We start from the raw sequence: 13,016 nt of genomic DNA, 5'->3' as shown, positions 1-13,016 counted from the left end.
GATTATATTTATTTATTCATGAGGGACAGAAAGAGGCAGAGTGAGAAGCAGACTCCCTAAGGAACAAGGAGCCCAATGTGGGATTTGATCCCAGGACTCCAGGATCAGAACCTGAGCCAAAGGCAGGTGCTTAACCATCTGAGCCACCCAGGCACTAAGCCTTGACTGATTTTTCACAAAAATATTCAATTTTAGTGCTTTTGTGTTTTCTACCTCCATACTGTAATTTTTGGTCTTTCCTTTCCACTTAGAGTTCCCTTTAATATTTCTTGCAGGGTTTAGTCGTTGTGAGCTCTTTATAGTTTTTGTCTGGGAAACTCTATCTCCTTCTACTCTGAATATTAGCCTTGCTAGACAGAGTATTCTTGGATGCCATTTTTCCCATTCAGCACTTTGAATATATCATGGTGTACTCCTTTCTGGCTTGGAAAGTTTATGCTGAAAAATCCACTGACAGCTAATTTATGGGGTTTTCTTTGTATATGACATTCTTCCTTGTCTTACCACTTTTAATATATTTTCATTATCACTGTGTTTTTCTTTTTTAATTACAATATGTCTTTGTGTAAATCTGCTTTTTTGGGGTTTCTCTGTGCCTCCTAGATGTTTTACCTTCCCTGGTTTAGGAAAGTTTCCAGCTATTTCTTCAAATAAATTCTCTGCCCCCTTGTCTCTTCCTTCGGATTAAAAAATATGAACATTATATTTGATGGAGTCACTGAGTTCCCTATGTCTGTTCTTATTTTGCAGGATTCTTTTTTTCCCCCCTATTTTGTTCAACTTGATTATTCTGTCTTCTAGGTCATTAATTCCTGTATTTCTAGCCTATTGTTTATTCCATAAAGCACATTTCTCACTTTATTGGGCTCTTTATCTCTGCTATGTTATTCCTTCTGTGTTAATGGTCTTACTGATGTGCTTCACTCTTTTCTCAAGTCCAGTGCATATTCCTTTGATCACTGCTTTAAATTCTTTATTAGGCATGCTATTATATCTGTTTCACTTTGATCTCTGGCCATGGCCATGTCTTGCTTTTTCATTTTGGACAGATTCTCTGTTTCTGTGTCAGTAAAGTTAGTTCTGTCTCCTATAGCGGAAGGTAATGATTTTATGAAGAAGAGGTCCTATATATAGTTGCTACAGTATATTGTGTCCTGTTTCCCATGACCTAGCACTTCTGGGAGTGTCTCCAATGTGTCCTGGTGTATTTATCCTTCAGACTAGTCATTTGCCTGTTGTGGGCAGGGTTTGGTCTCTGGTTTGTATGTGGCACATTTTACCTAGGTGTGCTTTTGTCTGCATATAATGAGATCTCTCACTGCTGCCATGGGAACTGAGGCCTCCAAACTTGCAGATCAGGAGATGCAGTGTTGGCAGGAGTTTGGGGAAGTCTTCTTGGGGAGGGGCCTACTCTCCTGAGACTGAGGCAAGCATGAATGGAAAGGGCAATTCTTCCAGACCACAGGGCTTGGTGTAAGTGAATTAAGACCAAGTGTTTGCATTGTGTCGGCTCCCACAGAAGGCCAGTTCCTATACTCTTGGAGGGGGTCTCTCCATGAACCCTGTCTCTCTGATGAACAAGCAACCTCTCCACTGTGTGCTCTAGGTACTCTTCACATTCCTGTCTCCAGGCTCTATGTTCACAGGCTATTTGCAGCTGCTCTTGGAGAGAAGACAGGCAATGTCCTCCAAGCTCTCCTAGAGCCAAGCATGGTAACCTTTAAAACTCCCGGCTTTCAGCAACACTGGTTGCATGGAGTCACAAAATATGAGCCCTTCTGCTTTCCAAGCCAACTGTTACGGGGATTTGTTTTCCCTGTGTGTTCTCCTGTATGCTAGTATATCTTTTGCCCTTCTCTGTGACCATGGCTCCCTTCACACTGCTTTTGCCATATCCATTTCTCTCCCAAGCCACATCTCTGTTCTTTCTACCTTGATTGCTGTGGCCTCTTCTCTACCTTTATTTGTGGAGTTTTTTCTGCCAGTCTTCAGATAGATTTCTGGGGAATTTAGGATGATATGATATGATACCTAATTATATTTGTGGAATGAGGCAAACCTTGGGTCCTCCTATTCAGCTGCGATCTTCCCCTCCTTCTACAAGTAGGTCTCTATCACACAAAGACTAGGGGTTAGTAGTCAGCCAAGAACGGTCTCTCCATTTGTTACAGTCCCATAGGGCGTAGGCTCTCAAGCCTGCTAGCCACCAGAGCCAAGTGATCAAGAGGTATTCACTGGCTGGCTGCCATAAAAACTAGAGCATCAGACTTGTGTAATAGCATCCCTCCAGGAGATACTGTTCCTTTGGAGTGTGGCAGAGGAAGGATGCAAATATGGTAAGCACTGGCCACCATCCTCACAGTGTACTCCAGCAGGCCCCTTGATCTTTTGAGAGGTCTGCCCTCCAGATTGCTGCTTTAAGATAACAAATCTCTTTCTCAGAGAGTCTGGACACCTTTCAAAGGGCTGACTTTTTGCAGATAGGTTCATAGGTAAGACATTTAAGAACCATTTCTCAGCTTGTTATAGCCTTGTGGATCTCAAGAACATGACTCCATTGGCTTTCAAAGCTAGATATCTGGGGAGCTGGTCTCTCCAGTGCCTATCTTAAAAATGTGGGGTTCAAACTCTTTGCTCTTCAGAGAGAAGCTTTTTAGTTCCCTTCCAATTGTGGGTCACTGTGCCAAGGGTGGGGTTTCTGGTGAGATTGTGTCTCAGCCTTTCCTACTTGCTTAGATGTCAGTTTTATTTGCCAGATGTGTAGAAGGTGCTCTGGTAGTTTTGTTTTCCAAGGCAATTGTTCTGTATGTAGCTGGAAGTGAATTCAGGATCTTCCAACATTTCCACTTTGAACCGGCCTCTTCATGCTTAACTTGTTTAAAGCAGTTCAACCCCAGCATCTTGCCTGTCTCTTGAACACTTTCTGAACACCACCTCAACCACTTAGTGACCTTAAGCACGAACTCCCTTGGTGTCATTTGTAAAACAGAGTCATAATATGGAAGAGTGTTGAGGTAGGAGAAAATAATTATCTGTGCCTGCAGGAAATTAATGTAGTAAAATTAGTTGGTAATCTCTATAAAGCAGATGCTGTTACTTCATCCTTGTGGCCCTAGCACCATACTCAAAATAGTGAATGACCTGGGACGCCTGGGTGGCTCAGTTGGTTAAGCAGCTGCCTTTGGCTCAGGTCATGATCCCAGCTTCCTGGGATTGAGTCCCGCATCGGGCTCCTTGCTCAGCAGGGAGCCTGCTTCTGTCTCTGCCTGTGCCTGCCATTCTGTCTGCCTGTGCTCGCTTGCTCTCTCTTCCTCTCTCTCTGATAAATAAATAAAATCTTAAAAAAAAAATAGTGAATGACCATCTGCATAATGTGGAACTAAGGTATTTCCAAGAATAAGGGTGGGGGTGGTGGGGGGAGTAGATGATGATGATTACATGGAACTCAGGAGCCACCTGAAAAGTGAGGGAATGGAAGCATGAACAATGGAGGTGATGTGTGACAGTGGTTCAGCTAGGACTTCATGTCCCAGGTGACTTTTTCATTGCTCTTCCAGTGCTGTGATCCTTCCACCAGGAGACACTTCCCAGCTTCATCTTCCTGACTGGGGATAAGGGCCTCCTTGATAATTTGTTGACTATGGACCTTTTCTGTGGGCAAATGCACACACATACAATATTTAAATGAAATTTTGGGGATTCTCAAGCAGGATCATTCCCTGGAGCTGCCCTACCTCCTAGCAGCCTTCCTTCCTTGGGAATAGGCTATGTTGCATTGTACTCTGCTGGATCAGAACCTCAGTGGCATGCTTTTTATAAAAGACAGGTTCTTGAGTGGTTCCTGGGCCAGATGATATAGCAGGTGACTCTCTCCTCTCTTCTGCCTTCTCAGTTCAAAGGTTAATTCCTGAGGGATTTGGTTCTTTTGGAAACTGCATCTGTTTTATCCTGGTTGGTATTTAAAATCTATTTTGAATAACACTGACTTGGATTCCCTTTCCCTGAGACTTGGCACTTATGGTGCAGCTCTCCACCAACTACTTCTGTCACTGGTGTCCCTTGTGTTGAACTAGTGGTGGGCTGGGGGGTTCTGCAGTGCTACCCCTTAGTCCACCCACATTGCATTTTTCTCCCCAAAATGACTAATGACCCAAGTGGAACCCTTTATATTTTACCCTGTTCTCTGACATCTGCAAAAACCAAACTATGGTTGGTCAAAGGAGGTATACTCCTCCTTTGGTATGGTTGCTCATAGAGGTATACTCAAAGTCACACCCCAAATTTGTAGCAGCACTCGAACACAGCTCTTGTCACCAAATCCTAGCTTATATATATTATATATATATATATATATTTTTTTTTTTTTTAATTCAGCTAGATTCAGTTTAGATGATCCCAGTTTTGTTGGCAACATCCAAAGCTTCATAGTCAGGAGCCAGTTGAACATATGCCACCTTCTTTCCCTGGGGTCTGATCAGGGTTTTGCCCTTAGTCATGTCAACGTTAGAGAGCTTCACAGCCTACTTGATCAGGCGCTTGTTGGCCTTGATATCCACAGTGAACGTAAGTATGTTGTCTTCTTTTTTTTTCATGGCTGACTTGGTAATCAGGGGAACTTGATGATGGCATAGTGGTAAAGCTCGTTTCTCCTGGGGTGCACTCTTTTGAAGATATTTGGACTGTCAAAAAGTAGATGACATGTGGAGTTACCTGAGTGGCTCAGTCAGGTGTCTGGGTTCAAGTCCTATGTCAGGCTCCCTGCTTAGAAGGGAGCCTGCTTCTCCCTCTCTCTCTCCCTCTCAAATGAATAAGTAAAATCTTAAAAAAAAAAAAAAAAAAAAAAAAAAGATGTATTTCAGCACTGCTTTCTTGGCCTTCAAAGCCTTTGCTTTGACTTTGGGAGGGGCAGGGGCTTCCTTCTTTCCTTTGTGAAAAGATAGGTTCTACTTTTCAATATGATTTCCTTTTTCTAGAGTCTGTATGGTTCTTCTTGATTGGCAAACTGAAATGTCAAGGACTATCCTCTAGTGAACACAGAGCTCGTTACTTTATTCCAACATCTATTTTCTAAAAGGCTTTTGCTGCCTGTTTAGCACCATTCATTCATTTATTCAGTGATTACTAAGCATGTCCTCTGCTGGAAGAGCACTAAAGTATAAATTAGATACAATTCAGGGGCTGATCTGTTCCCATGGATTTTTTGGTTTTGTTTTTTTTGGACACTGACTGATTTTTGTCTCCTGCAGAAATGCCAGATAATGCAGCAGCTCTTCTGGGTGCTTGCTGTAAACTCCAGATTATTCCTTCGCTGTGTCACTTGGTAAGGAACCTTTCAGTGGGGATGGGCACTAACAACTGATAAAACGCCTTTAGGATTTTTCATCTACAGTAACCCCTCAAAATGGGTTAAACCAAGTATTATTACTAACCTGACTTCTTTTATACACCATCCATATCACACCAGACATCCTACCCTATAGGAAGACTGAGGCTGAGAGAAAAGCATTTGTACAAAGATCTTGCTTGCAGAGCGCTCTCAATAGATTCTAAATCTCAAGCTTTTCCCACTGTTTGGAGACCGAATTTTGGCTAAGGTTTGGTTGCAACTTTGCAGGGAAGGGGCGACACCCTGTTAGTTGCAATGGCAGTGCTAGGGCTAGACCGGTTTGATTCAGCTCTGCATCTAATTCACCAAGGAGGGATTTGAGAGAACTGCTTTGTCTCAGATCATTAGCTTTATGTCCTAAAGAAATTTCATGGCAAGAGTTAAGAGTTAGGTGATGATGACCTTAACCCTAGCAAGTCAAGATTAAGCTTTTCCTTTTTAAATTACAAACTGGGTCATTAATAGAAGGAGCCATGAGGCATCCAGAAGCCACTCTAATGGGCAGATGTTGTTCAGCCTGGGGCAGGGTAGCTGAGCACACCTGGCTCGATTAATTACCAATAGCCCAGACCAATATGCTCCGTAGGCTCAAAAGAGCAAAGCTCAGAGCTCTGCTCCCAGATCTAGGAAGCAGGCATCAAGATTAAATGCCTGGCCAGGATCTTGAAATTTGTTACCCATCCACTAATACCACTAATACTAGTGCCTTAGGTATTTCTGTGCATAGCAAAGACCTCTGAATAAGGCATCATTCTAAGGAGCAGTTTGGAACCCATTCACAAATGAAAGTTGTTTCTACCCACCCAGAGGAATGCTGGGTTCTTATACTTTGACCACTAAAACTGAACTACTTGGAAACATGCCAGCATGTATGTTCTGGGGCCAGCTGTGGGTCAAGTCTGGTGGTATAGTTGGGATATGGAGACAATAAGTACCATTACCTGTGTGCGGTCATTAGGATGGCAGTAGGTGAGTGCTTAGCATTTCCCAGATTACCCTTAGTAAGATTTACAAAATTACCAAAATATCGCAAGAACACATCAGCTAATTCCCTTTCCCAACAAACTCACACTTACTTGTCATCTTCCTTGCAGTCAGCATTAGATTTGATCTTCGTGTTCCTTCCAAGTTCTTCTTTGTTGGTCCTAGAGTAGTAGCCAGGAGGACACATTTGGAGTTCCAGGATAACTGGTATTCTACATTGACACAAAACAACCCACCCATAGAGTCGTTTGCTTTTCCAGGGCTGCTTAACATAGACAAAGAAAACATTTTCCTTTTAACAATTTACAGGGCATCTTCACATAATCTGCCCTAGATAGGCTCCTGCCTCCTGAAGGAATTTGGGTGTCAAATGTACCTGCATTCCTATGTTCTCTTGTCTGGTGGCCAGAGTAACTTCGAGAGCCTTTCAGAAAAACTTTTAGAATAGCATCAGGTAGAATCATCAGTGGAGGCTGTTAATTTTGCCCCACCACCCTTTGCATGACTATAAGTGCCTGTGGGCACGTAGGGCTGGCGGCTGTTCAGAGAAGGAACCTGGATGCTGCCCAGACTGCAGACACACAGTCTGCTGTGGGCAGCCTGCGCTAGTGGAGCTCATTCTTTAATAACTGGGATGTGGTTCTACCAGAGAGCAGGCCTAATCTACTTTCTAAAGCAAAACTTAGAGTTTCTGATCTTGGCCAAAGGCTGGTGGAAAGCCTGTGGTAACACTGTGTGAGTGGTAGTTGGTAAATCTACATGGTGTAGAGCCGTAAGGCTTAAGTAGATTTTAGTAAGGTTAGCATTGCTTAGGACATTTCTGGAAATCTTTTGGATTCCCTTCAGATTCAGTTGAAATTCATACATACTTTATAATTACTGATGATTAAAAAAAATAAGTAAACCTATAAAGATTAGCCAATTTGATTTTTACCAGGCATTCAAAACCAGATGAGATTAATGTAGAGAGTACAATTGAAAAAAAAAAATGAACAAAATTTCAGATGTTCTGAAAACTTGCAATTAGTGTAGCATCTGAAGTGGCCTCTCTGAAGAGCTAACATTCATTCAACACCTTGAGGGCCCTGGGCTCCTAAAAAGCTTAGGTTTTAGAAAACAGACTAAACAGTTACTGTCAAGAGGATAGTTTCAGAAATACAGTAGGGTAATAGTGGCTGGGATATGGGGGTAGAAGGGAGAGTAGGAAAGACCCTTCTGAAGAGGCACTGCAGAAGACAATGAGAGATGAGAAAAAGGGTTTACATGGAACTCTAGAGGGAGTGTCCCAGGTAGGAATAGCAAGGGCAAAGGTTCTTTAGGCAGGAAGCATTACTAAACAGTGGTACCTACACTTTTGAGGAGATCAAGCAACTATTTAAGAAATAAAAAGAAAAATCAAACCATACATACTGTTTCTATGGGAAAGTTACATTCTGAAGTTTCTCATCTCCTGAAGTTAAGGGATCTAGAAGGTAAAATTCAGAGTGGAGATTCAGTCAGAACTCCAGGCAAATTGGAAAAATCAGGTGTAAGGTCCTGGCCTGGGAGAAATAGCTCTTGTTACATCTTAAGGGTTTTTCTGCACCACTTGGGGAATTTAAAGAACAATAACAATTTAATTTTCCCCCATAATCATATAGAAGTACATTATTATTTAGCTATGTGGATTGTCTGTAACATTTTTAAGTGAATTTGCTTAAATGTGTCATTTCAGCTCCGTGCTCTCTCTGATGATGGAATATCTGATCTTGAAAACCCAGACTTGGCTCCTCTGAAGGATATGGAAAGGTTTATGATTGTGCAGCGTTTGTTTGCCTCAGCTGACATGAACCTGGAGAGACTGCAGTCATCTGTGAAAGTTGTCACCCAGAAGGACCCTAACATTTTCCCACTAATTCTTTATATAAGCCTAAATGGACTCTGTGCTTTAAGCAGAGCACATTAATAGCATCATATGTGAATTACAAATACATGTTATCAGCCAAGGCTGGGTATTTTCCAGCATTGTTAAGATACTACTGAGTTTAGCCATTAGGTACTCTATAAAGTTTTTCATAAAAGGCCTATGCTGGTGACCCAGTGTCTAAATTAGATTCTAGCATCTGAAGAGCTAGAGGATGGTTGAGAATTCTAAGCCAGTGTACAGGTCTTTTTCACAGAAAAAATGGGTCCATTTATTTCTTTCTGCTATACAAAAACAGCTGAATATGACACTTTAATCCAAAAATTCATTTTAAATCGTGAATGCTATAGGAAGACAATTAATAGAAGAGTCTGTGTTATAGATGTGTTGATTGACAAATGAACTGTAAATGCCATTATAGTACATATACTCTGCTAAACAAAATTACACTATTCTAGTAGCAGGACCCCCTTTCTTAGGGGTCTAGCTATAGACATTTTTTTTGTATGTATTTTTTTTTTGTATTGCATTTTTTTTTGTATGCTATATCTAGAACAATGCTGATTTCCCATGCATTCTTGATTTTTAATTTATAAAATACTAATACTGTATCAAAGGGAAATGTGTATATTTTACATTCTGTTTGAAATTCTTCTATAAATAACTTGGAGTGTTTCTCTAGTGCCTCTGATTCCATTGCCACTAACTACTGGGGACCTGAAACCACCTTTCCTTAGCAAAAAGTTGCTAAGACTTCCTCCTAGTATTAGTCTTACCTTAGGAGCAGGGAGGATAGAAGTAGCAATTGTTGAAAGATAGATGTGTTACTCAGCACATTTTTTTTTAACCTCAACATCGTCTATTTCTCTCTTTTCTGCTCTTCAGATTTTAATGAGCATTAACATGGAAGAAATGAAACAAAATAACCCTTTCATCACCTCAAAAATAAGACCAAATCTTATGGAAATACTTCCAATACATGAAAAAAAAGGAGAGTTGTACACTGTGTGGCAACAACAGAAAAAGCACCTTATAACAAACTGGAAAGGAATCTGCCAAAGTGAATAGTTGTGCTACAACGGTGGTGCTATACATGCCTTTTTGTCTTTCCGAAATAAGTTTTATAAACAAAAAAAATTGATGGCAGATTTTCTAAGAACCTACTTGTGTAAACACATAGCTACACATGTATCACAAGGCAGTGGGAAGCTCCTTTAAGAGTCAGTCTAAAAGAACTGGACTGTGATTCCTTTGGGGAGAGGATTTAGAAGTTGGGACAAGAGGCTGGGGTGTTACCCTTCTATTCCTGTTATAATTTTGTATATATTAACCTCTTAAAAAAGCAACCAACCAAGCCAAGCCAAACCAAAAAAAATCCAAAAGCAACAGAAACTAAAAGATACGCTTCAGGCAGAAAGAAAAAAGGCCATCCCAGCACATGCCAAAAAGTTTGGGTTACATCAAATAGACAACTAAGGCATTTGGCCATCTCTACAACTATCAGCTAGTTACCCTGTTGGACTGTGTCTTAAAAATTTGGAATTAAGGGTGCCTCTGCTCAGGTCATGATCCCAGGGTCTTGGGATCGAGCCCCTCATCAGGGTCCCTACTCAGCAGGAAGCCTGCTTCTCCCTCTGCCACTCCCCCTGCTTGTGTTCCCTCTCTCACTGTGTCTTTCTCTAGCAAATAAATCTTTTTTAAAAATTTGCAATTAAAAAGGATGTAGCCAAAGGCTGCTACAGGTCTCCCCAGCCTCCCAGTTATTGCCACGCCTTAGCAGACCCCACTGTGACATGGTGGGCAAAGTAGTGCTGGGCATGCTCGAGTGGGCTTCCAAAAGGCTCTTCTAAGTAACTAGTATCTTCATCACTACATACAATGAACTAGTAGCCTCATCACCACATACAATTAATTGTAAATGTACATTTACATTTCTAAGCAAATTCTGGTAGACCAGATATGTAGAAAACAGATAGAAAATAGAGTATTTTCCAGAACAACAGAAGTGGAAAGCCACCTTCACTCAAATGTTTCCATGACCACTCGTCTTTTGCCAAGTGGATGCAGGAAGAGGCAAGAAGCACTTCTGTTAGGGTCCCTCAGGTGTCCATGATCTAATAATCCCTAGAACCTAGAATTGTGAACATGTGAACATGTTACCTTATGTACCAAGAAGGGACTTTACAGATGTTCTTCAGGTGACAGATCCTGAGACAGAGATTATCCTGGATTATCTGGGTGAGTCCTTAGAGGGCAGAAGAGTCCGTGAGAGACTTGGCCAAAGAAAATGTAGGAAAGATGAGGCACAGGAAGGATTCAGTGCTGTTGCTGACACTGAGACAGAGAGAGGTCATTTCAAGAACAAGAGAGCAGTCCATGTGACAGCCAGTAAGGAAGGGGGGACCTCAGTTCTACTGCAGCATGGAACTGCAATCTGCCGCCAACCTGCAAGAGCCTGGAAGAAGGTTCTCCAGCATTAAGAGCCAGGGCAGGCCCTGGGAAAGGTCTCAATTTCAGTTAGGTGGGACCTGCGTTGCATTTTCAACCTGCAGATCTGAGTTTGTATTTAAGGCTGTGAAGTTGGGACACCTGGGTGGCTCAGTTGGTTAAGCATCTGCCTTTGCCTCAGGTCATGATCCCAGGGTCCTGGGATTGAGTGTCTGCATTCAGCTCCCTGCTCAGTGGGGAGCCTGCTTCTCTCTCTGCCTGCTGCCACCCCTGCTTGTGCTTCTCTCTCTCTCTCTAACAAATAAATAAAATCCTTAAATTAAAAAAAAAAGCTACAAAGTTTGTGGCAGTTTTTTACTGTAGTGAGAGAAAACGGACAGTACAAGATGAAAGCGAATAATCTAAAACCGATTCTTTGGGAGACATGAGAAGTACACTAGACTAGCAATTTCTGAAGTACTGGGCATGGAATCCCAGAAACTTAGCTTGAGAAAGAGTTGCAAAAATACCTTTTCTGGACATCGGCTTCCCGCACTCACCCACAGTCATGCCTCCATCTCTTGGCCAGCCTGGTGGGTCCGCCTCCCTTTTCTACTGCAGGCCTCAGGACTGAGCTGTGCCACAGCAGGTGCTGTATCTCCCACCAGGGCTTTTCCTGCTTGGCTAGCTTGTCCTAGCATCTCATGTCATCTAAGCATAGATGCCTTTTCTTGATCCTATATTTTAATCTTCCCTGTCTCTGCCATTTTTTCCTTGAGCACGTCACCTTTGAAAGCCACCAAATGGCTTGGGCTGGGATAGAGGAAACAACAGTTAGGGCTTCCTTGTTAAAGAAGAGAAGCAGGTGAAAAATTTATATATTTATTTTGCTGGGAAAAACTACATGTTATTACACACTTTTTGCAAATATTACTAGCATTTAAAAAGAAATTACAAAAGCTAATCTGATATCCTCTGTATTTATCATCTCTAAATCTCAGTTCTACCTATAAATGAAACACTATATTTTTGCAATATTAAATATTTATTTTTATATGTACAAAAATATTTTACTTGGAATATATAATCTCACATGTTGAACATTTCAATAATTTTTGTTTTGGACAACATAGGAAATATGTGAAAAGAGAAATTTATAGGGACGTTTCTGAAAAATCAATTGTACTGCAAGAAAATTTTATTTATACAAGGGCAGCAGTAATGTTTTTTTTATACAGGAATTAGTAATACAATTACTTGGAAAGCAGTAGCAAATTTTATTTTTAAACTTTTTCATCAGAAAGTTAACTTTAGCAGCTTGTTCAGCTTTTATTTTTAGATTGCTAACAGGCATTTTGCCCTCCATTAAAAAAGAAAAGTTCTACAATTATTTCAAAGATTAGAGGTTAAAAAGAGCATGCATTTGTGTTCAAAATAAAGATATACCAAACTGAAATGGAAAAAAAAAAATCCCCAAAGCAAGGTTTTCACATCAAATCCTCACCATGGGCTCTAAAATAACTCAACATGCAGAAAACTATACTTGTTGCCGAACCCTAAGTGCTCATTCTTCCCCAACAAAACCCAAGGTCCCACTTCCTTAAAAATCAATGTTACCAAAGAAAGAGGAGTCGGCAGTTCTTTTAAAAGAACACATAGCCAAAAGGAATATTTATCTTACACTTAAATTATAGTGGAGACGAGCAATTCCTTAAATCTGGTTCTGCCTGAAAAGGTGAAGGCATTCCTCATTTGGACCATATTTACCAGAACAAGCTTTGTCTTCAAAGCAGTGTTGCTATACTATTGCCTCTCTTTTTTCAGAATAAGATGAAGACCACATATTTTAACTGGTGATGACTTCTGCTTAAACGGTGATAATTTATAACTGAGGAGTTTTGAATGCTCTGCTTTTTTTCCACTTCCTCTAAGCTCCTTGGCCACCTTGACTGATATGAGGAAAAACTAATTTCAGGAATGGCCTGTCATATTTGTATGTTTCTACCCCCTGCTGTTGTTGAAGTGCAACAAAGACATCTAGTTCCAACTTTTAAAATAAGACCTTTTGGCTGCTGCTTTGTGGCAACAACAGTACTATTCCGTAGGACTCAAGGCAGGTTTACAAGCACTAAGTCATTTACTTTCCCAAGTACGAAGTGGCATTTATGCTCATTGTAGACGTGTTCATTCAGTTTGTGCTAGTAATTAGTAAAAACTGGTAGGGGGAAAAAGGAAATGAACTGTCACTTCTGGTTAACTTTGGTGTGTGGAAGCAAGTCAGATTTATCATAGCACTGCACTATCAGCCAACAGCCA

The 13,016-nt window shown here is 41.1% G+C and overlaps 1 protein-coding gene across 3 annotated transcripts in view; it reads left to right on the top strand.

The window, feature by feature from the left end:
* GSDME (gasdermin E) overlaps positions 1 to 8,948 on the top strand; it is an 84,498-nt gene extending 75,550 nt beyond the window's left edge. For all 3 annotated transcript variants that reach the window (XM_044246239.1, XM_044246237.1, XM_044246238.1), the window contains exons 9-10: positions 5,247 to 5,320; positions 8,085 to 8,948. In XM_044246239.1, coding sequence (XP_044102174.1) covers positions 5,247 to 5,320; positions 8,085 to 8,315 — 305 coding nt within the window. In that variant the 3' untranslated portion in view covers positions 8,316 to 8,948. The remainder of the gene's footprint in view (positions 1 to 5,246; positions 5,321 to 8,084) is intronic.
* Positions 8,949 to 13,016: the final 4,068 nt, after the last annotated feature.

The sequence above is a fragment of the Neovison vison genome, chromosome 4, assembly GCF_020171115.1.
Source record: "Neovison vison isolate M4711 chromosome 4, ASM_NN_V1, whole genome shotgun sequence".
Lineage (NCBI taxonomy): Eukaryota > Metazoa > Chordata > Mammalia > Carnivora > Mustelidae > Neogale > Neogale vison.
The sequence above is the reverse complement of the archived record's forward strand: the minus strand, read 5'-3'. Positions and strand labels throughout refer to the sequence as shown.